Raw genomic sequence first — 24,144 nt, forward strand, 5'->3', positions numbered from 1 at the left:
CTTGAGCTGAGTGCAAGCTAATGTGGCCATAGGTAGATGCAGCAAAAGGCAGAAGGTTTGCATTTCTCTTGTAAATCATGAAATTACTAAAGTATATGTCTATATACTTTCAAACCTATCAACTTACCACAGAATGATGTGGTTGCCAACCTGCTTCTCTCCAGTGGAGGAGCCCACTTACTCCACATCCCATGGCAGGCTGGGTAGGTGACACCCTGTTAGACATTTCACACATCATGATTTGCTTTCACTGCATTTCTACTTCAAGCAGTTGCTGACACTGTCAACCTGTCTAACTTTTTGTCACCATGGAACTATGTAGAAAAGGTTAAGTAAGCCTGGAAGACCTTTATTTTTGCAATATGAAGATGGTAAACTTACTTGAATCAAATGGTAAGGTGTGCTGGGGTAAAAATGCTGTTTAACATGTACATGTACCATGGATGGCACAAATATTCTAAACTAGACAAAACTCCAGCACTATAAACCTAAATTCTTTACCTTCTTTTAAGATAAATTTAAAAATATAAAGTAGCATGATTTTAAAATATCATCCTAAAAATACCAATGGAAAAAATGAGTACCAAGTAAAACTGCAGAGAGATCAGAAAACCTGACCAAAATTTTTATGTTTTAGAACCAAAAACAAAAGTGGTGAGTGTTCATACCTCCACCAGTCCTTGCAGAATTCTTACAAACATCACACAGCCATAATGCACTCTTGCCGCAGAAGGGATGAACATGTTCAGTGTAGATGTTAGAAAAATAGCTGCTCCAAATACCCTTTGGGAAAAAAAAAAAAGAAAAAAAAAAAAAAGGTAACAATAGAAGAGAATATAATTATTATCTACTTTTCAGACTGTACTTAGGTTCAGTTTCAAAGACAATCTCACTGCTGCCCACCAAGTCATAAGCCGTTTTATTATTAAAAGGGGGTAAGTCCCCATAATGTCAATGCATTTTTTCCCTGAATGAAAGAGTTTAATGTACATAGAAACAAAGATTCTGAGTTTGTTTGTTTGCTTTTTCTTTATATCAGAGAACTAGACATGGGTGTTTTTATGCCACCAGCTGGTAGCTAAGCTGTTTGTATGAGACCTGAACTGTGAGAAGCACATCTATCCTTGAAAGTACTTGAATTCAGTTATATCAGTAGGGTTTAACTCAAATCAAGTAAAGCCTAATGTAAGTGCCTTTCTGAAATGTGTGAGTGCACTGATTATTTTCACTTCCTGCTGCTAAAACATAGAACAGAACAGTTTAAGATTAACTCCTTTCCAACATCAGTTCTCTAAATAATAGCAGCAAGTGTCCTTTGTAACTATGGCATAGAAGGGATGTTTCTACAAGAGGGTTTCTATGAAAAACATGATATAAACATTTTGTTATCCTCCTCAGGAAGAGCACTTCCTAGAGCTGGGTACAAGTCTAAATGCCCCTGAAGCCTGTAGCTTTTGGGAAATCATTTACAGTTTTCCAGGTATTACCACCCATTAGAGAAACAGGCAGCAGAAACCTCTGTGTGGTAGTTATAGACCTGAGCAGCATCACTGAAACTCCAGGACAGTCAGAGGCCCTGGGATGACACTCAGAGCTGGGTCTGCCTCATTTACCACAGTCTGTGGGAGCTCTCCCTGCATGGACTTGGGGTTTCCTAAGTTTAGCCAAAGAGTGGTGCGCACTTAGTGCATTGTGTCAATAATAAACCATAGTGACAATAGACATGATAGACAGCTGGGACACAGGGAAGTCATCACAGTACGGGATGGGCTGCAGGCTTGCCAGGCACTGATGCTGAAGCGCAAGGAAAAAACATCCCTGAGTGCTCACTTATGTTCCCTTATATAGTTCATAAAAGGACATCTGGAGAGCTGAGGCTGTTGTACCATGGAAAACACCACTGGAAACCAAGAAAGAGACTGAGAACAACCTTTTGAAACAACCATTTCACAGAATCACAGAATCACAGAATTTCTAGGTTGGAAGAGACCTCAAGATCATCGAGTCCAACCTCTGACCTAACGCTAACAGTCCCCACTAAACCATATCCCTAAGCTCTACATCTAAACGTCTTTTAAAGACTTCCAGGGATGGTGACTCCACCACTTCCCTGGGCAGCCTGTTCCAATGTCTAACAACCCTTTCGGTAAAGAAGTTCTTCCTAACATCCAACCTAAAACTCCTCTGGCGCAACTTTAGCCCATTCCCCCTCGTCCTGTCACCAGGCACGTGGGAGAATAGACCAACTCCCACCTCGCTACAGCCTCCTTTAAGGTATCTGTAAAGAGCAATAAGATCACCCCTGAGCCTCCTTTTCTCCAGGCTGAACAAGCCCAGCTCCCTCAGCCGCTCCTTGTAGGACTTGTTCTCCAGGCCCCTCACCAGCTTCGTCGCCCTTCTCTGGACCCACTCGAGCACTTCGATGTCCTTCTTGTAGCGAGGGGCCCAAAACTGAACACAGTACTCGAGGTGCGGCCTCACCAGAGCCGAGTACAGGGGGACGATCACCTCCCTAGCCCTGCTGGTCACACTGTTTCTTATGCAAGCCAGGATGCTGTTGGCCTTCTTGGCCACCTGAGCACAATGCTGGCTCATATTCAGCCGACTATCCACCATCACTCCCAGGTCCTTCTCTGCCTGGCAGCTCTCCAACCATTCCTCTCCCAGCCTGTAGCTCTGCTTGGGGTTATTGCGCCCCAGGTGCAGGACCCAGCACTTGGCCTTGTTGAACTTCATGCAGTTGACCTCAGCCCATCGGTGCAGCCTATCCAGATCCTCCTGCAGAGCCTTCCTACCCTCAAGCAGATCGACACACGTGCATAGCTTGGTGTCATCTGCAAACTTACTGAGGGTGCACTCAATGCCCTCGTCCAGATCATCGATGAAGATATTAAAGAGGACCGGCCCCAGCACCGAGCCCTGGGGAACGCCACTAGTGACTGGCCTCCAACTGGACTTGACTACATTTACCTAATGGTATTAATTTAAATTAATACCATTAATACCTAATTTAATTTAAATTTAAATTAATACCTAATGGTATTAATTTAAATTAATACCATTAGGAAGTTTGAGCTATATTTGATTTATCAGAATCATAGAATGCCAAGTTGGTAGGGACCCATAAGGATTTCATATATCTTCACACCTGGCTGACTGAAGCCTTTCTGTGCCACAAATGGACTTCAAAAGCTGTGTCACACACTCTGAGTATCAAGAGTTCATGACTCTAGTATGATGTTGAGAGTCAAGAACTCCCTTATGGCAAAGGGCCTCAGTTTCCAGCTACACTGATGCTAGCTGGCGTCATGCTGCTGTTTGAGGACCATAATTCACATTCCTTTTTCAAACTGTTCAAATGTAATGATGTTGAACAAGTTCTGAATTGGCTTGCTATGCCAGTCACATTTCAAAAATGACACATTAAGCTTCATTCTGATGTATGAATGGTATTAGATAGATATTTGATCTGAAATCATGAGATCTGGATAGTAGAAATATTTTCTCCTTTTTCATTTTTCTACTAAGTACATTCACAGATCTTACTATGCATAGCTATTATCATCTTCCACTTCAAAATATTTATAAACTTTCATAGAATCAGAATCATTAAGGCTGGAAAAGACGTCCAAGATCATCTGATCCAACCATTCCCCTACCACCAATGTCACCCACTAAACCATGTCCCTAAGCACCACATCTTGCTTAAGCAACCCTTGCCTTGAACACTCCCAGGGACAGTGACACTACCACTTCCCTGGGCAACCTGTTCCAGTGCCTGACTACTCTTTCTGAAAAGAAATGTCTCCTATTTCCAACCTAAACCTCCCGTGGCACAACTTGAGGCCCCTAGTCCTATTACTGTGTGAGAAGCAGCTGACTCTCAGCTCCCCATGCCTTCCTTTCAGGTAGTTGTAGAGGGCAATAAGGTCTCCCCTGAGCCTCCTCTTTTCCAGACTAAACAATCCCAGTTCTTTCAGCCACTCCTCGTAGGACTTGTGTTCCAGGCCCTTCACCAGCTTTGTAGCCCTTCTCTGGACATGCTCCAGGGCACCGATGTCCTTCTTGTATCGAGGGGCCCAAAGCTGAACACAGCACTCAAGGTGCAGCCTCACCAGAGCAGAGTACAGGGGGACAATCACCTCCCTGGTCCTGCTGGCTACGCTATTCCTGATACAAGCCAGGATGCCATTGGCCTTCTTGGCCACCTGGTCATACTGACAGCTCATGTTCAAGGCATGAGATCCTTTTCTTCTGCACAGTTTTCCAGCCACTCTGCCCCAAGGTTTTGGCATTGCATGGGGTTGTTGTGTCACAACTTTTTATTGTCAGATTATTTTTCTTTTTTCTTTTTTCTTTTTTCTTCCTTCCTTCCTTCCTTCCTTCCTTCCTTCCTTCCTTCCTTCCTTCCTTCCTTCCTTCCTTCCTTCCTTCCTTCCTTCCTTCCTTCCTTCTCTTTCTTTCTTTCTTGCTTTCTTTCTATAAGGATTTGGTTGTTTATATTTCAGTTTCTTTTTGGAAACATTCACAGGAAATATACATCACCTCATATTTTGAATCTGGGCTTATTATTGATAGCAGTATTAATGGTAGCATTATAGCGCAAAGAATCTACAGTCATAGATCAACACTATTTTATCTAAATTCTGTACACCTATTGAGGAAAACAACAGCCAATGCCTAGACAGCTCATAATCTGAATGACAAGAAAGCACTTAGCAAATGAACACAAAAGCAAAGAGGCTGGGCAGGCTGACAGAGGGAAGTGACAAAGGAATGCATTTATATAAAAAGCGGTCTGAAAATCTGAAATGGCACACAAAGCGTATGATCGTATCTTGACATTTAGGAGACTGTTTTCGAAGCCAAGTAAGCATCTAGCTGAGAAATAAGTATTACTTAGCTCTCTGTTATAATCAGAGGAGAAAAAAAGTTTTGCACTTTGCCTCTTCCTCACCACTAATACTGATGTCAAATGTGTTATCATAACACAGTTAACCATCTCAGGGAACTACAGCAAATTATGTTAAAATGTAAGTTAATGAGCAAGTGGAAGAATAAACCATAAGAAAGAGAACATGTTTTCTTATCCAAACAGCTAGCTCTGGGTATTGAGCTTCCAATCTTTGCTACTTAATTTAATGCCAACCAGAATATGTGTATTGTAAATGTATGATTTATACTGTTAGAACCATACACTCTTGTGTTACTGTTTAAGAGGCTAAGTATTGTTTTCACAAATAGCCAGCATCTTTCCAGCAGTTCACTGCCTTTAATCCCAAAGAATATCCCAGTTCTTTTCAGTTAATTGACATATTCTTTTCTCCTCACCACCATGATCCTTGGCCAGCTGCTACTTTTGGATCAAAACAGAATTCTTCAGCAAAAGATTCCTCTGGTCAGCAGGGTGCTGTTACTGAAAACTGATAAAATGGAGTGCCTTATGTTTCATGTCTCCTTGTCACCACCAAACAATGATGAAATTTTGTTAGTATGCATGTGTGAGGATAAGCAGCAAGATAAAGGGACATAGTCACTAAGTGGTTCATGAACTTTTTGGGAGAATGCAGATCCATACAAATTTGGGCATGTATAAAGCAATTTATTCAGTTTCAGATGGCTTTGATGCCAAACCATATATCACTCATTATATTCAGCTGTTCTGAGATCCATCTTAATCCCACATTATTATAAATAACTATTTGCATTAGAGAAATGCCTGAGGTGAGGAAGGGTCCATGTTTGTTCAAGATTCCACAGTGCTGAGTGGGATTTAAACAGGTGACAAGAGTCTATATGTAAATCTATAAAGTCAATAACAGGACAGAATAATATCATTACTAGTGTGCAGTTGGGAAATAGAAAGTATTTGTCTTTCTGGGGGAGGTGGGTTCACAGACAAACCCCAGCTCTCTGTTTCCTGCCCTGTGGTCTTAGCAAGCAGATGTCATCCCCCTGAAACAGAAACTCAGTACCACTGCTGAATCTACCCAAGCTGAAATTGGTTGGACAAACAACAAATAAAGGAAAAACGTGGAGTCAGACAGATCTGTGATCCCTATTACTACAAACAGGAATTCTCTTTGAGATCATCCTTTGGGGTGTTGTTCCTTGAGCAAATTCTGCTCCTAAATGCAGTTATGCTAATCAAATCTATGATGCGGTGTTGTATTGTCTGAAATTTCTGAAAGAAATAGTCTGAAAGTATCCTGGGGACAGAAGTATAGCTTTCTGTGCATATGCATAATATGTACCTAAGAAAGCAGTCAGCTGACAGAATAAATTGAGCTAGAGGGTAAACTTAGCTGATTTTACTGGTTGTAAGAAAATAAAGGGAATGAAAGCCAAATTAATAATATGCTGAATTATTCAGCCAACAGTGTGCACATCTGTGGTTTTGGGCCCTTCTGCTGCAAAATCTGGTGGCAAGACTGGAAACACTGGGGAAATGATTAAGCTTAGCTAATTTGTTTGGCTTATTCAACAGAGTGAAAACTACCCTGTTTAGGCACTTTATGTAGTAGAGAAATGAAAAACAGATTGCTAGTAGTGTTGAAGAAAGAGTACAAACTGAATGCAGAGGAACTTTGTGTTATGAATAGAGGAGAGTTGGGGCTGAACTTCTGGAGAATTCTATGGGATGACTCTATTCTGGAGTCATTTCATAAAGGATATGGGTGGGAAGAATGTCCGGTCTTGTAACCCCTATAACTCTCTGTAGAATACAGAGAGCAAAGTACTTTGAATTTGGACAAAACCATGTAGTTCTGGTCTCAAAGATATTTTTTTTGCTATTATGAAAGCCTTTGTAGATAAGTCAGATTTTATTTGTGGAGAATGGTATGAGTGCCAATCCTCTTTCATCTGTAGATCCCAAACATCCTTCACATGTACATCTCATGAGCTCATTTACAACCTGCTGTCTTCAGACAATCTCCCTGTTTTAGATGCGATCATAGTCCAAATTCTGAAGATTTTCTGAAGTAAAGCCTAAGACTAAAGTTATCTTTGGCAAAATTAGCTACTTTTTTTTTATCCTTTTCAAAAACAGTTGAATTAAAAAAAAAAAAAAATGCCAGCCCACAAACACAATGAGCATGGAAGAAATCCATATAGATGCTCATTGTTTGCCAAAGAGAAATCATTAGGCTCTATTAGAAAAGTTCTAGGCAATCCTAATTACAGACATAAGTATTGTATCCAGCCACAGACAAGATGTCCATGTGCATGAGGATGGGTTTGTGCCTTCAGAACATGTAATTCCTACGTGCACAGCTTCAAAAATTCTGGAAGACATTTCAATTCACTGGGAAATTTTAAAGGAGAAAAGTCAAATTTCATTGGAAAAAAAATTCACTTGCAGGTAAACTGAGCTATGAAGCACTAAGGCAACTTCTGAAAGATAAATGTTACCAAGCATTGTTTGAAACACCAGGTATGATTTTCCTAACAGTCTCCAGAAAGCATTATTGTTTAGAAAACAATAAATGTGTACATATTTGAGATGAATGAGCTAAATTGAGACTATCAGAAATCAGATCAATAATAGATTTTTATTTTTTTTGGTTATAGACATATTGCAAGTTCAGCTTCAGATTCCTGAAACACTTTTATTCACTACTTTGCAATCATCATTTAAACTTTGTAAACCAGTCATTTGTAAAGCTGCAGATCTTACCTCTTTCAATTACTGTTTTCTTACCTGTTAGCAGCCAATTTGTTTGAGATGAACCCTCCTGGAATTTGTGTCACAATGTAACCCCAGAAAAAAGAGCCATGTATGAGTCCCACTGTCTCTGGATCCCAATTGAATTGGGCTTTCTGCAAAGGAAAACAAAACAAAACCAAAAAAAAATGCTGTAAAATGAAGCATACTGATTATGAGGTAAACACTATTTGAAAGTCAAATGGAAGTCACCCCATCCTGCAAATCAAGAGAGCCTCCTTGTTCTGGTGTTGCTGAGCTTGAACCCTCTCCCAGTTAAAGCAAAATGATATCAAATTGCTTTATGAGATTACTGTTTCTGCTCTTAGCTTATAATCAGGATGAATGAGAGGAAAAAGTTTCAGCCAAAAGGCAGCTGGTGATGGACCTTCATCTTTGCTTCTTGCCACTGCTTCCTTTTGGGCTGAAACCTTTGTTTTCAGGCCTGCTTAGTGTTATAACAAGGACCTGCTACCTTTCAATGAACACATCCATTTACACAGTTATCAAGGTTGCTCATACTCTTTGAATTGATCTGGTTATGCTGGTTCTGTATTATCCACGGTTTTTCTCATCAGGGTCAAACTCTGACCATCCAGCATCTACATTAAGTAGTAGTATGGGCGCAGAAAATAGGGAACAGTAGTATGGGAGAAGGAGAGGAGGGTGTAACACCTGAAGACAAGACAATATAGAAATAAATCTAGGTAACATTAGCTAGCTGACTAGTGCATCTTTTATTTAAAGTGATGCCAGTCATTAAGCTGGATTTGGATACAGAAGGCCACCCCTAGGCTGGTCAGAGATGCTTCAGAGTCAAAAATGTCTACAGCCAAGACAAACGCTTTTGCAATGCACCTCAGCCTTGGATAGCAAGCAGTTTCAGTCTTCTCGAAACTCATCCTGAATAAGGTCATTCCTGTTCTGTGATGAACCCGTTTTGGTGTACTTTGCTTGAAAGAGCAATGGTCAAAGCCCAGAACAAAACATAGGGGCAGTAAAGAAAACGTGACCCAAGGTACCCCTCCTGCCCTTCATTGTGGGAGGTCAGAACAGTGCCTGACTCATTATAATCACACTAACATAAGGTTAGCGTCGACATTTTTTCCTTGAACCCTCAGTTCAGAAGGGCTGTTCTGGAGCAAAAAGAAACCATGATGTTTTGCTTCATGCTTATTTTCATGATAACTACATGTCAGGGAAAGGTATTTAATCGTCTTAAGAGAAAACGGCACAAATTGTCTCTTAGATTCTGAACTACAACTGTCACTAAAACACTACATAAATATGAAAACTAAAGTGACAGATCTTAACATCTTTTTTTTTCTATATTACTTCCTGTGTGTAAAAGCAAGAACCAGTTTTCCTCAGTAGGTTGTTTTTTTTTCCAAACAAATAAGCTACAAAACAGTTCATTTGACTTGCTGGGAGAAAGATGGCATTAATTAGCCAGGCATGTTTTACAGGGGCTGAAGGATTTTCCTGCCACCAATGTAAACTCTTTCAAGAGATCTGCTTTCCTGTGCTGAGCTGCATTTCTGTTTTTAATACCTAATTTTCTGCTACTGTCTTTCATTTTAGTTTCTAAGTAGTGTTAATTTCTGAAGGCAAAGACACCATGAGACATGGAGAAAGTTCCCATATCAGGAGGGGTTCACATATCACGCCCAAAACAGAGCAGAGATTTGTGATATCTCAAGGGGAATACATGTATGTGGAAATGTCAGGTAAGAGTCAATATTCCTGTGAATGATATATTATAAAAGGATCCAAAAATAAGTCAATTTTATACATTCATGTTCATAAAGTCCAGAATGAGATTTGTGATATCACAACCCTGAAACAAAGCAGGAATGGAGAAACAAAGATATGCTTTGAATCTACATTTCCTTGGGTGCATTTTTAAAAGTTTGTAGGCATCTGCTATGAAGCATGTCATCTACTGCAAATTTGAAATAGCTTGCCACCTAATTCCAAATACTTCTAGACAACAATCCACTGTCAATAACCCATAAAACCTGTTGCCAGATTGCCAAATGACTACTTGAAAGTCATCCACTAATCTGAAGAGAGTGTGCCCAGCACTACGTACAGCCGTTGATCATTCCTTCTGTAGTGGCATGAGGGTGCATTTCCCTGAGAGACAGTGAACAGTAGAAGCTTCTGTCAATGCAACCAAATTTGTCTGTGACAAAAAGATTGGGGACCTGATAAACATACAAGCCAATTCAGCTCTCATTTCTATTACTTACCCTCTGTGTGACATTGCAAATGCTCAGACCTTACAGACTTTCAGTGTGTCTTAGAGACCTAAATAGGGGCTAAGCATGTGCACTTGTATAGGAATCCAGACTCACGTGTCTCCCTGTCTAAAGTGTTAACCTATACATATACATATACAGTACTTTGATATGTGGCACTTCAATGATTCTGCAATGGGGCCTGGTCACAACAGGGAAAGGAGGATGGTTTCTCACCTGCAGCTCTGGTTTACCATTGACATAAACAGTGCTATTGTTCACCATTTCTACAATGGCAACGCCCAGGTTGCACCTAATCCCGAAGGAAATGCAAAAGCCCAGGCCGCTCATGATGGCAATGATGTAGCGCTTGGGCAGTCCGCAGCAGTAGCAGTTACACAGGGCTGGCCTGCGGGCACTGGCCTGCACAGGCCGCCCCTCTTCTGTCAGCTCAATGTGATCCTCCTCTACGTTGGTGCCATCAATTTTCCTAGATGAAAAGAGCAAGAGAAAATGAAAATGTAAACACAGTAGAATATAGATGGTAGGTGCTGCAGTCAGCTGCTAAATCACCTCTGTCTGAGGTGTTTGCCTCTTGGTACTGTAATGAATTAAAGCTGGTCAGACTTTGAAAGGTTGGCACAGCCTGCATGTTTTTTCACCAACACTGAAGTTTCTAAGCAATAGATACTTGGCTGAACAGCTAGCTACAAAAATGCTTGCAGGATGTTCATGAGAATGATCATAAGAGGTGTATTGAGTTCTGTTGTGATGAATCCTGCTGGTTGTTAGGAACATATACATATGGAAAAAAAAAAAAAAAAAAAAAAAAAAGAAAAAAAAGATTATAACTTCTAATTAGATCCACTAAGCAGAGCTGTCAGTAGGTTTCAAGGAAAGGGCAAGTACAGCACAAAGCATGGTGTTATTTGTTTATTTATTTTTCTCAACCCCAAACTTGCTGTGAGTTTGTTTTGACCTGTGAGACAAACATCAGGGCTAAGCTGCAGAGGGGCTGAGGTGTGGAAGAGCCAGGTCCCGGCTTTTTCTGCCTGGAGGGATTTGACACCAAGTTTTCCTCTGCTCTGAAACATCCACTCACCACGAGGCTTTAACTCATTACAAAACCCAACCTTTTCTTTAAAGTATTTAACACTCAAATAAATCTGAAGATTAAGTGACTTTCTGGTCTGTTGATTCCCCCTCAGCAAAACTGACCACCCCTCAGCAGAAGAGGCTGAAAGAGCTTTGCCTGGGAGCAAATTTAGTGCGGACACTGCAGTGAGACTGGGGAGAATAAGGAGGAAAGAGCCAAGGACAGGGGCCCTCCCATTTACTTGGGAATAGGAGCAAATATTCTCCCTATAGCACTGCACCACCAGCAGTGAAATGGAGGACCCCATGGGGGGCAAACAGCTGCTGCCATCAGCCAAAGCAGGAGCAGTGGCTTAAGAGGCAAATGGTCTCATCAGTACAGCTGTTGCCCATCACTATTTCCTGCACTTATGGAAGTTTTTCCTGTGGTAGTGCAATTAAAAATTAATTTGATCTCCCAATCTGATTGGAGATACTAACATCCTGTGCTATATGAACAGGGAATGTCTCTAGTAAGAAAGATGAGATCAGAAGGAACTGAAAACACACTATTAGACTGGAGATAAATACTTCTTTCCTAACATTAACTTCTCATGCTTTTGTTTTAAATGCAAAATAAGGGCTTTCTAACATGCTGAAATATTCAAGCACATGGTTAGCTCTGAATACATGAAAAGCCCACTGAACACTTCCCATGAGCTTAAGGTTAAGTGTTCACTAAAGTGTAGCCCCAAATCTTGATGAGCGTTACATTAGGAAGCCTTTCAGCTTTGGCTTTGCTGTGAAGCAATGAGCGCATGATCCAGCTCCTTTTGTGTATGCCATGGAGTTGCTCACGCTACTAGGGAAATATGAACAGATACTCAATATAAAAGAAGCCCATCTTGCTGTATAAGATGATGAAATGATTAAATTCACTCCTTTCTGATAAGGAGTAACTTATTTCCTTTTTTCACACATCTGGCCTGAAATGTATTTGAAATCCAATGGACTTCAATGTTCCATGTAATAATCAGCTATTAAAGAATGTTGCCAAAGCATATATGGATGGGCTGCACCTGGCTGATCTACACAGTAGTTGGTTGGCTCTTTCAGGAGAACAATTTTGGTTTAATCACAGCTTTTGATTAATCATTCCAATTGCTTTAAGTCTAATGTACTGCCCATAACTTACTGGATAGTATCCTATACTAAAGGTTTTGCAAATATAGATTGTATATATGGCTTCTTGGGGTGTTTCCTGTGAATTTAAACATATCTTTCCGGTATGAATTTTCCCGTATATTTTCAGTATTTCTAGGCTTTATAGCTACATGCTAAGGTGTGCATCATTTGCTATATTACTTCTCTTTAATTTGTACCATAAAACTGCTACTGTAGCCTTACTCTTAGCAACAAAAAAAAAGCATATTACAGTCCATCAGTTTACATGTCTAACAAGCACTAGAACCAGGGTGTTTAGGCCAGAAGGGATTTCTGGGGGTTATTTGATTTAACCCCTTGCTCAAAGCAGTGCTAACTTCTAAGTTAAATCAGTTCTTTGTAAGCTGGAGTTTGCATTAAAGCAAGGTAACACAGGAAATGTGATATGACTATGGTGTTATTGAAGGTGATTGAGATCTTATGATTCATTGGCAGGGAGACAGCATTGTTAGTGAAATGAGAGTACAGAGAGTAATGTAGTCAGGCACTTAAAAAAATGAGACACCATATATTCCTTGCTTAGTGTACTCATATCAGTAGGTGTACACTGACTAAAAGTTCAAAAATAAAAGCCTCAGGAAGTGAAAAGACAATTGAATAATTATTTTTAGAGCTGTTGTTATCTCAAAAGAGTTATTAACAAACAAAATAAGTAAGTTTACTGTTTTACTCTAGCATAATCTAAGTTACTGAATTAATTAAATCAAAGCACAATTCATCAATTTTTCATACCTTTACCACACCATTTATATGAGAGAAATTAAACGTTAATTTCTGCATTATTTTGGGCAGCTGGCAAAGATTAGACACATCATGTGAAGCCAAAACATCTGTTCCTATCTGGACATTTTCAGCTGGCTGTCACTTCACATAGGCATGAAAACATCCTTCTTCTCCAAATTCACTGTTAGAAGTGATGAGCCAGGAGGACTAGCACTATGGTCCAACATTGTTTTTGCAGTGAAATTAATTGTTTTGCTATTGTATTCAACTACTCATTAATAAAAGCAGGTTGAGGACTAACTCGTGACCCCAAATATTCACAGAATATTTTGTACCCTCAAAGCTTAACATTAACCCCTCTGTGGAAGATTTCTCTCAGAGAAAATGATTTTGCAATAGCAATTCAAAAATAGAGATGGGGTGAAACATTAGCAGTACAAGCAATCATGGAGCCAGTGTTTAACCTTGCTTTTTGGTCTTAATTTATTAAACACTGTAGATATAAAATGAAGGTATGTCAAATCCACAAAAAGATTGATACATATATTTTGGTAGTGACACTGAAGTTTTCACTTGTTATACACCAATAATTTAGAAGAAAGCTGCTTTAATTATCTGACTAACACTGGAGAGTATTTTGCTGCATGGGAATATGTTTAGTCTTGACATCACTCTGCTCTTTTCATCAAACATCCAACACTCGATAAGTAAGAAAAGCTTGACTATTTGAAGATACCAGCATCCATGTCCCATGCCCAAATGTCATAACTACTGTATTTGAAATTTCTCCAACTGACATTCTTTTCTTTTCTATTTTAATGGCTTTACTCTGGCATATACAGAGTTTTGGAAGTATGAAATAAATTTTTAAAATTCAAATCGGTAATAATAATAATAACAGAACACATACACATCTACCAGTTTGTATTTATTCAGTTTAGCATAGAAAGTAGTCATTTCTTCAAACTGTGTAAGTGGAATAGAACTACAACATTCCATTTCATTTGATTAAAACAACATACATTCTATAAAAACAGGCAAATTTTAATAATGTTAATACCTGCCATGTGTTAGAATGCATTCCCAAATGACTTTTACCAGATAGTACAGGCTTTTACAGGCAACAGCATCTGTAGGTGTTCAAACCTCACACCTACATAACCAACAACAGTCACCACATACAACAATTATTGATGATCCTGATGTAGAAGCCTATTCACTGACTATTGAAAAAATATTATTTATCCAAAAGCAAATACAATCTTCTGAGATTTCATCTGCTCTATGGGGATTGCCCAGGTGATAATTTTCTATAGCAAATCCAGTTGTATTCATACAATATCCCAGGGCAGATAGGCAAACACTCTTAAGTCGCTTGGTGCATGGGACCTGTGAAGCTGACTTCTGTGTTATATTTGCATGAAACTCATGGCATGTTTCAAGCATTTACACATGATGGGACTACTGCATCTCTCAGGCATTGCAATCTCACTCTGCAGGGCACAATCCTGGTGCCTTCCCAGCACAGCCTCAATGCAATGGATGCATGCCCCACAGGTGCTGCGGCACTGCACATGCATAGTGTGCCCTTGTGCAAGGGGCACACTATGCATGTGCAGTACCTTTGTACAAGGGGCCTCACAAAACGGTCTCAGGGCACCCCACACTGTATTCATGGTGTTGCTTGCTCTGTGGTGCATTACACTTTCTGTACTTCTGTGCAAAGGAAAACGTTCAGAAGATCAAGACTATGCTACAGAGCAGGCAGAGGAGCCCTGTCCAACTCAAGGGTAATTCACCCAGCTTCAGGTTGCAGTTTTTAGTAGGTTGGGCAGTTTAATTCATTAAAGAAGGTCTGCAGGAGTCAGAGCTACACCTAGTAGAACCCAGACTACGTACAGCTGTGCTGTGGGCATAGCCCATATTACTTTTCTTATTAACAGTGATATTATTGGGAAGTAAACACACTTAGTTACTCCCAACTTCATTGGTAAGCCCCCAGTTGCTGCTGGCTGGTTAAGGACTCCTGTAATCCTCAGGAGAGGCAGAAACTAAGATTTTACTTGAATTCATGATTTTTTCTTTGCACACACTAAGTACAAACAAGGCCCAAAGTGTTCCTACCTGTCAAGAAGAGCTGCAGGAAAAAGAGGTTTCTTTTCTGGGAAACTTATTCAGGTTTGCAGACCCCCAGCTCTGACTGACATTATTCACCCAAGCCTTGATTCATCCAAATTGTTTTTTTTTTTGTTTGTTTGTTTGTTTGGTTGGTTGGTTTGTTTTCTACCCCACTGTATTTAACTAATTAAGAACAAGCCCTATGTTGCATAAAATATAATTTTGTATGTTTCTATTTATTTTCTGAAACATCTGGTGTATTTGTTGCAGCTGGTGTATTTATTATCTGGTGGTACTCTAGCAACAAATGGATCTTCTTCTGAGATCTTGCAAATGAAACTGCTGGCAACAGCCCAGAGAAAGGTTGCCTCTCAGGTCTCTCCATCTCTGCCCCCTTTGCCTCCTCACCAGGTGCCAGCTACCCTGAGGTAACCTGTGGGGAGACTCGTGTTTTGCAGCACCCACAAAATAGTACACCTAGGAAAGGCACTGACATTCAGATATTTAGAACAGAAAATAATGAAGTCCAGCAAACTTTCTTGTATCTCAGCTCAGATTTGTTCTGTTTTGATTCAGCAGCAACACTGATGAAGTTGGGTACCAGTACTATCATCTACATAGGAGCCAGCATGATATCCTTGATAGCCAGCTGCAAGAGGAAAGTAACCCAGATAATCCAAAGCATGCATGCCATATCCACATAGCAAACCCTTCGTACTGCCACATTATATAATCACTAAATAAAAAGCCTGTATGTATTTGTTCAAATTGACCAACAGAGCCCACAGCAATGAGAATTTATGATTGAATAAATGACTTAGTTTGATGTTTTGAAAGAAAAACATTCCCTGAATCACCATAGAATATCTTAAAAGTCAAAAAAGCAAAATGTCAGACTTCATCTATAATATTGTAAATGAAGAAAAGTTAAGTTGAAGCTCTGTGGAACACAGATACTTTGTTCACATGGCATAGGAACAGTGGAACTGGCAAGGTAATGGTGCATATTAATAACTTCCATAAAAGTGTACATTCTTGTTTACTTGCACATGCATGCTGTAATGCAATACATGCAAATTATTGTATATTTTCTTGTGATCAAATGCATGTTCAGATGTGCCAGAAGCTGCATCTTGACTCAAAATAACATTCCCAAAAGAAAATAACAGGATACGTACAAAAGCAAATGCAATTCAAACACTAAAAAGATGTATAATTAAAATACTGTCCTGCTCCTTCCAAAGTTTTAAAACACTTCACATGAAACATGCAAGAAATGGCACTGAACTCTCCAGCTGTCAGCTATCCATTACGCAAGTAAATGTTGTCAGTGGCCATTACTAATTGAAACAATCTTCCATTTAAATGAACAATCTCCATCCCTTTATGAAACTTGGTATTTTTTGCATCTTACTTTCATTCATCAAAAAATATATATTTGTTTGTTTTTTCAAAAAGTGTCAGATTAAGATAAAAATCTTTAATCTTTTTGCAAACAACTGCTTCTTTTTCTTTCTAATGTGTTAGTCTCAATAAATACACACATATACAGATCTGCTTCATATAATTTCTCTTACTGATTCAGAACAAGATCTTCTAAAATGTCCTTGTAATTTAGGGACATTACTCTCATTTCAAGAGTGGCATAATTTTGGAATGTTAATTCCCATTAAATCATTAGCTTTTTCATGCAAGCTAAAAAAGAACAATTCGCATTTAATTATTTAAAACTTTTTTTGTTGTTGTTGTTAAATTAAAACACTTTTTCATGTTTCTTGGAATATTAGAACAATATTTTATAACTTATTTTCACGTCTTCTTTGATTTAATATAAATATTCTATCATCTATAGCCACATGCTGGTGTAACACTGCTGCTTTTAATCTTCTGTCTTGCAGCAAGGTATCTCTCACTATCTGGACTCAGAGATTAATTTTGCAACCCTGTTTTATATTTAGATATTTTTCTATATTTCATTTATCTTTAATAAATGTAACCAGGGGATCCCTCTGGGAGTTTACTATAGGATTTTACCTTCGCAGATTTCCCAGTGAGTCACTAATGGTGTTCTTCACCTCTTCCTTTCCTGGGTTAAAAAATCTTTCCTTCAGTGAACTGAACCCTTTGAAAGGCATTTTGTCTTCCTTCTTCAGTAAATCCCTTATATTAACAAGCATTCGCTTCTGCTGTCATATTTCCTGATGCCAGACTCAGGAGTCTGTGCCGGTCCCCTTCGTGACCTCTGCAGATACCAACCAGTTGCTCAAGAAAGAAGCATGGAAAAGAAAAAAAAAAAAAAAGGAAAGAAAAAAAGAAAAAAGAAAAAAAAAAAAAAAAAAAAAAAAAAAAAAAAAAGAACACAGATCTTCCCAAGCCAGCAAGTCAGTCAGGAAGAGCCCTGGTGTGAAACCCCTGGGATGTGCTCAGAGACTCAGCAGCACACTTGCAGCAGCTTTGCTGTGCATCCGTGCAGGGTCGGGCACCTGTACGCAGGCAGCTGGTCCAGCGGCTGTGGCAGGAGAGCAGGAGGCACTGCTGAGGGCTGCTGTCCCTGGGCAGGATGCTGCTGCTGCTGCTGCACCACGGGCAGACCTCACACCGCCTTGCCAGGACTCATCCTCCGTGCCTGCCTCCCTCCCTCCCCTCCTCTTTCACACTGAGAAGTGTGCAAGGTGGTGCTATAGTAACGGACACAATACCTGTCCTCCGGCCACGCCAGTTCATTAGCAGGACCTCACCTACGGCAAGGGCAAGAAGTTTATTAAACATTTACGAGTCCTTTCAGCAGGAAGGGAACACAGGCTGCAGCTCCCGCTCACTATTTACCCCCATCTGGATGGGCTCCCTGCTCGTGCGGGCCCACCACTCACTTCCCAGCCCGGGCATTTATATCTGGTGCTGCTGGGCCCATGGGCAGACAGATGCAGAGGTGCATTAGGGTGATGGTGTTTGAACAAGCAGTGGAAGTGGCTGTAAGTGAAATGCACTTTGTTTTTAAAACACAAAGTGGCTGAAAGAGGCAAACCATTCTAACTCGACACGAATTTGTGATGACAGCACACCTTTCCTGCTGTGTAGAAGCATTTAATGGAAACTCCTGTGGAAATGCAGCCTCATCAAGCCTGCGTGTTGTCTGGAGTCAAATGAATCAAGACCTCACTTATCGGGTTGGGTTCTGGAAGCAAAAAAAAGAAAAGAGATATCTCCCATTTCAGATTAGCTTTGGGCTCCTGTCAGCAATTCCAGCTTCCCTGGCTGGAGAGGAAGGGAGAAACTGTCCTGACTGTCAGAAAAATGGAGTGCTTTATGTTCCCCACCTTCCGCCAAGGAGAGTTAAATTTGGAGCCTGACAGGCCACTGGTGGGGAGGGAAGAGGTGGGACAGCAGCCCCTGCTCCCAAGGAGCTTCATTCCTGCTCTGCCACCGGCCTAGGCTGTCCTCCTTCCCCGTGCAGTCTGGGGAGAGAGAAGGAACAGAAAAAAGAGAAACAAGCTCCACCAGAAAACAACCTGGGGCTCAGCTGTTTTCAGTTGCCTCGGGGCAATTCCAGGCTCTGAGTCTGGGTGTCTGAACTGTGTCAGTAGGACTGAGAGGGATGTGCATCTGGGCCAAAGCTGGGTGAGGACTGTCCTCCCCTCCACTTGTCCCCTGGCACCCAGCATGGGCTACCAGCCTCTGGGTTTTAGATATCACTGTACATTTAGTATTTATTGCAAATACTAAATAAAAATTAAAAATGCTTTGATATTTAGTACAAATACCAAATGTCTGGATCATCCCAGCTCCACTGTAAGGAAATATTGGGAAAAACACTTCCTCATGGTTGGGAGAGCAAAGAAAGAGCAAGGCATGCACTGAAATCCTTTATTCCAAGTATAAGGAGAGGAGAGGAGAGGAGAGGAGAGGAGAGGAGAGGAGAGGAGAGGAGAGGAGAGGAGAGGAGAGGAGAGGAGAGGAGAGGAGAGGAGAGGAGAGGAGAGGAGAGGAGAGGAGAGGAGAGGAGAGGAGAGGAGAGGAGAGGAGAGGAGAGGAGAGGAGAGGAGAGGAGAGGAGAGGAGAGGAGAGGAGAGGAGAGGAGAGGAGAGGAGAGGAGAGGAGAGGAGAGGTCTTTTTGCTGCAGAACTGGTTATGGTTTCTCCTTTCTGAATAATTCATGTGCTGTACAGCAGCATTGGAAAGCTCAGGTTCAGCACAGGTGACCCACACTGGACCTCGCAGGCAGCCCTCCCACAGCAGAGGTGAGGGCTGCAAAGCCATCTCCCAGCACTGCCCACCCGTGTGCCTTGGAGCCCCCCTGCAGCAGGGCAGCACAACAACCCGTGCTTAGGAGCCACACCTCCTTCTCCTCCTCACACTGCTCAGGCTTGAGCCTGGCAATTGCCACAGCTGAATTCCTCCTGTTTTTTTCACTCCAGACCTTGGCCACAGCACAACCCGGCCCATTGGGACACACCAACAGAACAGCAAGGTCACTGCTGTAGGAGGGAGCAGGGGCCTAATGCAACCCCATGCACGCAGCAAAACTGGATCTCCAGTTTTCAAGCCACCCGGAAAACAATACTGGCAGTGTAATCGCCAAACAGCCAAGGTATGAATATTTGTAGGGATATACATATGTAGAAGCCTGTAATGAAATTGTCTTGCAATTCAGCAAATGTCTATTTGCTGACATTTGGGACAGCATGGGGCAGCTGGACACCCACAGCCATGCTAATAACCCAGATCCAGACTGGAAAGGGTGCAAATTCAAGCACAAGGAATTTGCCTTGAAAGACTGGGGGCTCAACTTGGAAAGTGGGGTTCAAAATCCATCTCTCCCAGCAGCTGTAGAGTGGAAGCTTTTAATTTGCTCTCCCGTATCTTCTGGTTTTGCTTCAAATAAGAGGAGCACAGAGCATACACCCTAAAGGCTCTGTGCTCAAAATTTAATGATTGTTCACTTTCATACGCATACCATAGTTGCACTTAATGTGAAAGTTGAAGCCCATCCTTCATGCAGTTGGGAATCCACCAAGCATCTCCTCTAGGGATATGTTCTAGGTGGCACCTGGCTGGGTACGTTCCCCTCAGGGCTGCTGATGCTCTCATTGGCAACGTTGCTCACCTCACTGCTAACACAACCATCCATTTCTAATAGCTATTTTCATCTCTGCCACTTCTTTACACCTTGAAATCCTTCCACTGCCTGCAGTTCTGCTGTGCCACAGCAGTGGCCCCTTTTGAAATTTCCTGGCCTTTCTCCCAAGGCTTAAAGGGTGTTGCTAATTCCTGCTTTTCTGCAGGGAGGCTGCTAGATGGGAGCAGTGCTGCTTCTCCACTTCCCCCTCCCCAGGCTCGCTGGGCGGCTGAATACCCCGCCCCCAAGCAGCTGCTGCTGGACAAGGCAATGGCAACCCCTCTGCGACTAACCCCAGTATGTGTTCTGGGGTGTCAGCTGGGGAACTCATCTTCCTTTCCAACACCCAATGTGATAGCCCTGCTGGCCCAAGCTGTCATTACACCTACCTTTTTTTTATTATTATTATTTTATTTTTCCCTGAATTAACCCTATACCTTAGTTTTCTTTTGCACCTGCAAAGAAATATATTGCAAAATTAAAACTACTCCTGGCTCACACAACTTGTAGTTAAAAACTACAAGTCTAAAACTAGAGACTCGTATTCCCAAAGGCCTCTAGTAAGACTGTATTAAAACTGTATTTTCAAGCCAATATGGACATAAAACCAGCATGCAGACAGCAGCTGGTGAGGGCTCACATGCTGTCATTACCTTGGATGCTCAAGAATAAACTGAGTTGTAAGAAAACTTGGACACTGATCAAATACACACATAGGAGATGCATTATTCTAGCTATAACTGTGCACTGAAGACGTGGAAGATTCAGGATGGCAGCATCCCCTCAACAATGCAAGGCATGAAAGCATCTGAGCTAGCAATAACGATAACTCTCAGCTGTAAGAATAACTTGTATATGTGTAAGGAAATGTACACCTGGAGGCTACTTTGTTACAGTTATTTCTTTGGTTGAAAAGCCTAGAAAAATCATCTTTATACTACTCCTGCTGTTGATTCCTCAAAATGTTTGGGCTAAAGCCTGCCATATTTCAGGGGAGAATTTTGTTACTGGTTTCCATGCAGGCTGGATAGCATACACATTTCACATGTGGGCACCTTTTAATAGCATGCTTCTGTTTACTATGGCCCCTGACATAACCTTGCAGGCAGACACTTCTACTAGTGATTATAAAACAGAAAAAACTCAAGCTCTTTACAAATATTTAATCATCATAGTCAAACTTGCCATGACAATAAGACCCTAGGAAAGTTGATTCAATGTTTTGGTGTCTCTGCTAAAGTAGCATAGAACATCCTCACTTCACAGTGCGTGGTCAACCTTGACCAAAGGCTACTGTGGTCCTCCGGTGGGACTGCACGCCAGTGTAAGGTGCAATACAGCCTGTGCAGCCTAGAATAACACTGCTAATTTTTAATCAGTTTTTGCTCAGCTTTAGGCCATGTGATCACAGCCCCAGTGTTTGTGAGCTGCTCCTTAGATCACTCTTGGTATTTCTTTGCAGGAAGATCCCTTTGGTAAAGTTGATTTCGTCTAAAGCAGAGCAAGTTATGGCAATGCATTTTTCATGGTCAAGACCTTTGTAAAATTTGTCTCATAGATTTTTTAGTATTTTTTTCAAGCGCGTGCAATCGTGATGCTTATTTTTATAAAATGTAGCAACTTAGGACCTTGAAAATTTCTACTCCTGTAAAAAATGTTGAAATTGGCTCAAAAGTTATGAGGAGACACAGAGGATGAGACAGAATGATCAAGTGTGCTTTGTATTGGTAGGACACAAAGCTAAAAATCTCAGTCAGGGCCCCAAGAAATCACAAGATGATAGTTTAGAAAGCATGAGAGCTCTTCTCTAAATGGATTTATTTTGTCTTCCTCCATTCTGAAGTTTCAGGGAGAATTAAAGGCATTCAAAGCTGATTTTTTCAATTCACCTCAGGAGGCAGAGCATTAAATAACGCAAACAGAGAGACAAATAACAATCTCGTGCTGAGAGACAGGAGTTGCAATTTTGCATTTTTCAAGAGACCAGGGCACCAAGCACAAGGAACAAAAATGCTCTTGTGACTCGTGCTGTTGGTCAGCTTCTTCAGCAGAGACTGCAGCAGGCTGAGCTTTCTCCTGAAGCCTATTATTCTCAAAAGAAATGCCAACTGAATTTTATGCGAGTCTCTTTCAGCCATATTTCCAACGCAAATCAGAACTATAGGCACAGTAAATAAAACCAAAAAAGAGAACATATTTAGCCACATTGTCAAAGTGGCTGTGTAATAGGTAAGTGTGAGTGAAGATCATTTCTTTCATCATATGGCTGAGACTCGACCCCTCAGAATCTGAAAGCTAACCTAAGCGACAACACTTCAAATCACAAACCTTGTCACAGCATCTAATTTCTGGAGCCTGCAGTAGCTCCGTGCTCCCTGGAAACATGAGATTATTAGGACACATCAGGGTATGACTTTGGGCTTCAGAGGTTAAGATCAGGGTTTGCAGGTGTGTTTCAATGATCATATTACCTTCTCAGCAGAGTTTCTTCCAGCACTTTACACATGCAAAACTCCACTCAGAGGACAAGAACTTAACAAACTTGAAACTCTGGGGTGAAACCGTATGTCCCTGCTGGCATCCCTAAGAGTCATTGTAACATTACACAAAAGAAGGGCACTATAGGAGTTCAGCCTTCATGGTCTACAGCATCTGATGTCAAAGATAAATAGGGTGACCTGTGATCCCATCTTATACAAGGATTTTGCATATTTATGATTGAAATGATCCTTCACATTTTGAAGTCTATGGCTTTACTATGTCTACTTTTTTCTGCATAAATGAAGATGGATTTAAAGACTTCAGGATTCTGATTTTTATTTCACCGTCTATGAGTTCTTTCCTGCCATATCAAAATGCTTTGTGTTGAGTTAGCCCAAATCAGATGTTCACACGTTTATTTCCCTGATGTCTATGTGGCATTCATTTCAAATGATTAAAAAGTCATCTTCACTTTCTTGTTTCTGCTTCCTGATCAGGTAGCTGATATCAAAAATCTTTTATCACAGTTGGCTGAAAAATAAAAATAGAGACTCCTGGCATGCTAACAGCAAATAAAGCAATAACAAACAGAAAGTCTTATTTATAGTTTCCCTTACTGCTAAATGAGCAGTTATTTCTTACACCTTACACAGTAGGGGTGTGTGTGTTGGGGGAGGAGGCATTTCTGTGTGGAAGGTGTCAGGTAAAGGAAAAGGACAGAGCTTCAGGTAAAGGAAAGGGACAGAGCTTCAATATAATTTTAAAGAGCACAAACTTTGAACTCATTTCTGCAGATATACTTAACGCTAGAAAACCTTTTTTTTTTTTTTTTTTTTTTTTTAATTTTCACTCTATACAAGTAAATATGTTTAGCATGAACTTCAATAGAAACCTTCTATTTAAGGCTAAAAAAAAGTTACAGACATAGAGCCAGTTACCACTGTGCAAAATGTAATCTGATAGATGTGGCTAACTTTGCCAAGTATATACTGCTCTCCCAAAAGTGAACAGGTCTAAATGCTAAGAAAGGGTGACAACACGCTTAAGAGAAAACAGAAAACAACCACAGTAACCATTTCCGTGCATACATAAACTACGATTTTTTTTTTATTATTATTATTTTTTACTTTTACAAAACACTTGTAGCTGGATCAGAGCATTTGTGTGATGTCTGCGATTTATTTGAAAGTTACTGAGGTTATAGTGACACCTTATGGCAGTTTTATTATATTTTACAGAACGATTGGAAAGTTAAGATCTACAACTTGTTAAAGCCTGTCATTATCAGCGAGGAACTGCTTTGATGACTGCTTTGATGTTTTCAGAAAGCATTTACCTATAAATTACTGAAAACCTCAAGAATGTCTGGTTTTCCTTTCACTCTCACTGAGAAAATAGCTTTCTAAAGATGCATAGTCTTTAGAATTGTCTTCTCTCCATGTTTAACAGATTATCTATGCCAG

General features: G+C 40.7%; 1 protein-coding gene across 2 annotated transcripts in view; it reads right to left on the bottom strand.

The window, feature by feature from the left end:
* The window catches only part of SLC17A8 (solute carrier family 17 member 8), a 30,323-nt gene extending 12,496 nt beyond the window's left edge, over nt 1-17,827 (bottom strand). Inside the window, exons 1-6 of one of the 2 annotated variants that reach the window (XM_032208139.1) lie at nt 17,784-17,827; nt 17,119-17,326; nt 10,183-10,435; nt 7,703-7,821; nt 669-783; nt 128-215 (exon numbers count right to left, since the gene is read on the bottom strand). In XM_032208139.1, the coding sequence (XP_032064030.1) occupies nt 128-215; nt 669-783; nt 7,703-7,821; nt 10,183-10,435; nt 17,119-17,261 (718 nt within the window). In that variant the 5' untranslated portion in view covers nt 17,262-17,326; nt 17,784-17,827. Of the gene's footprint in view, nt 1-127; nt 216-668; nt 784-7,702; nt 7,822-10,182; nt 10,436-17,118; nt 17,348-17,783 lie in introns of those variants that run through there. The other variant, XM_032208138.1, reaches the window with a different exon arrangement.
* Between the last annotated feature and the right edge of the window lie 6,317 nt (nt 17,828-24,144).

Source organism: Aythya fuligula, chromosome 1 (genome assembly GCF_009819795.1).
Source record: "Aythya fuligula isolate bAytFul2 chromosome 1, bAytFul2.pri, whole genome shotgun sequence".
In the NCBI taxonomy this organism is placed as follows: Eukaryota; Metazoa; Chordata; class Aves; order Anseriformes; family Anatidae; genus Aythya; species Aythya fuligula.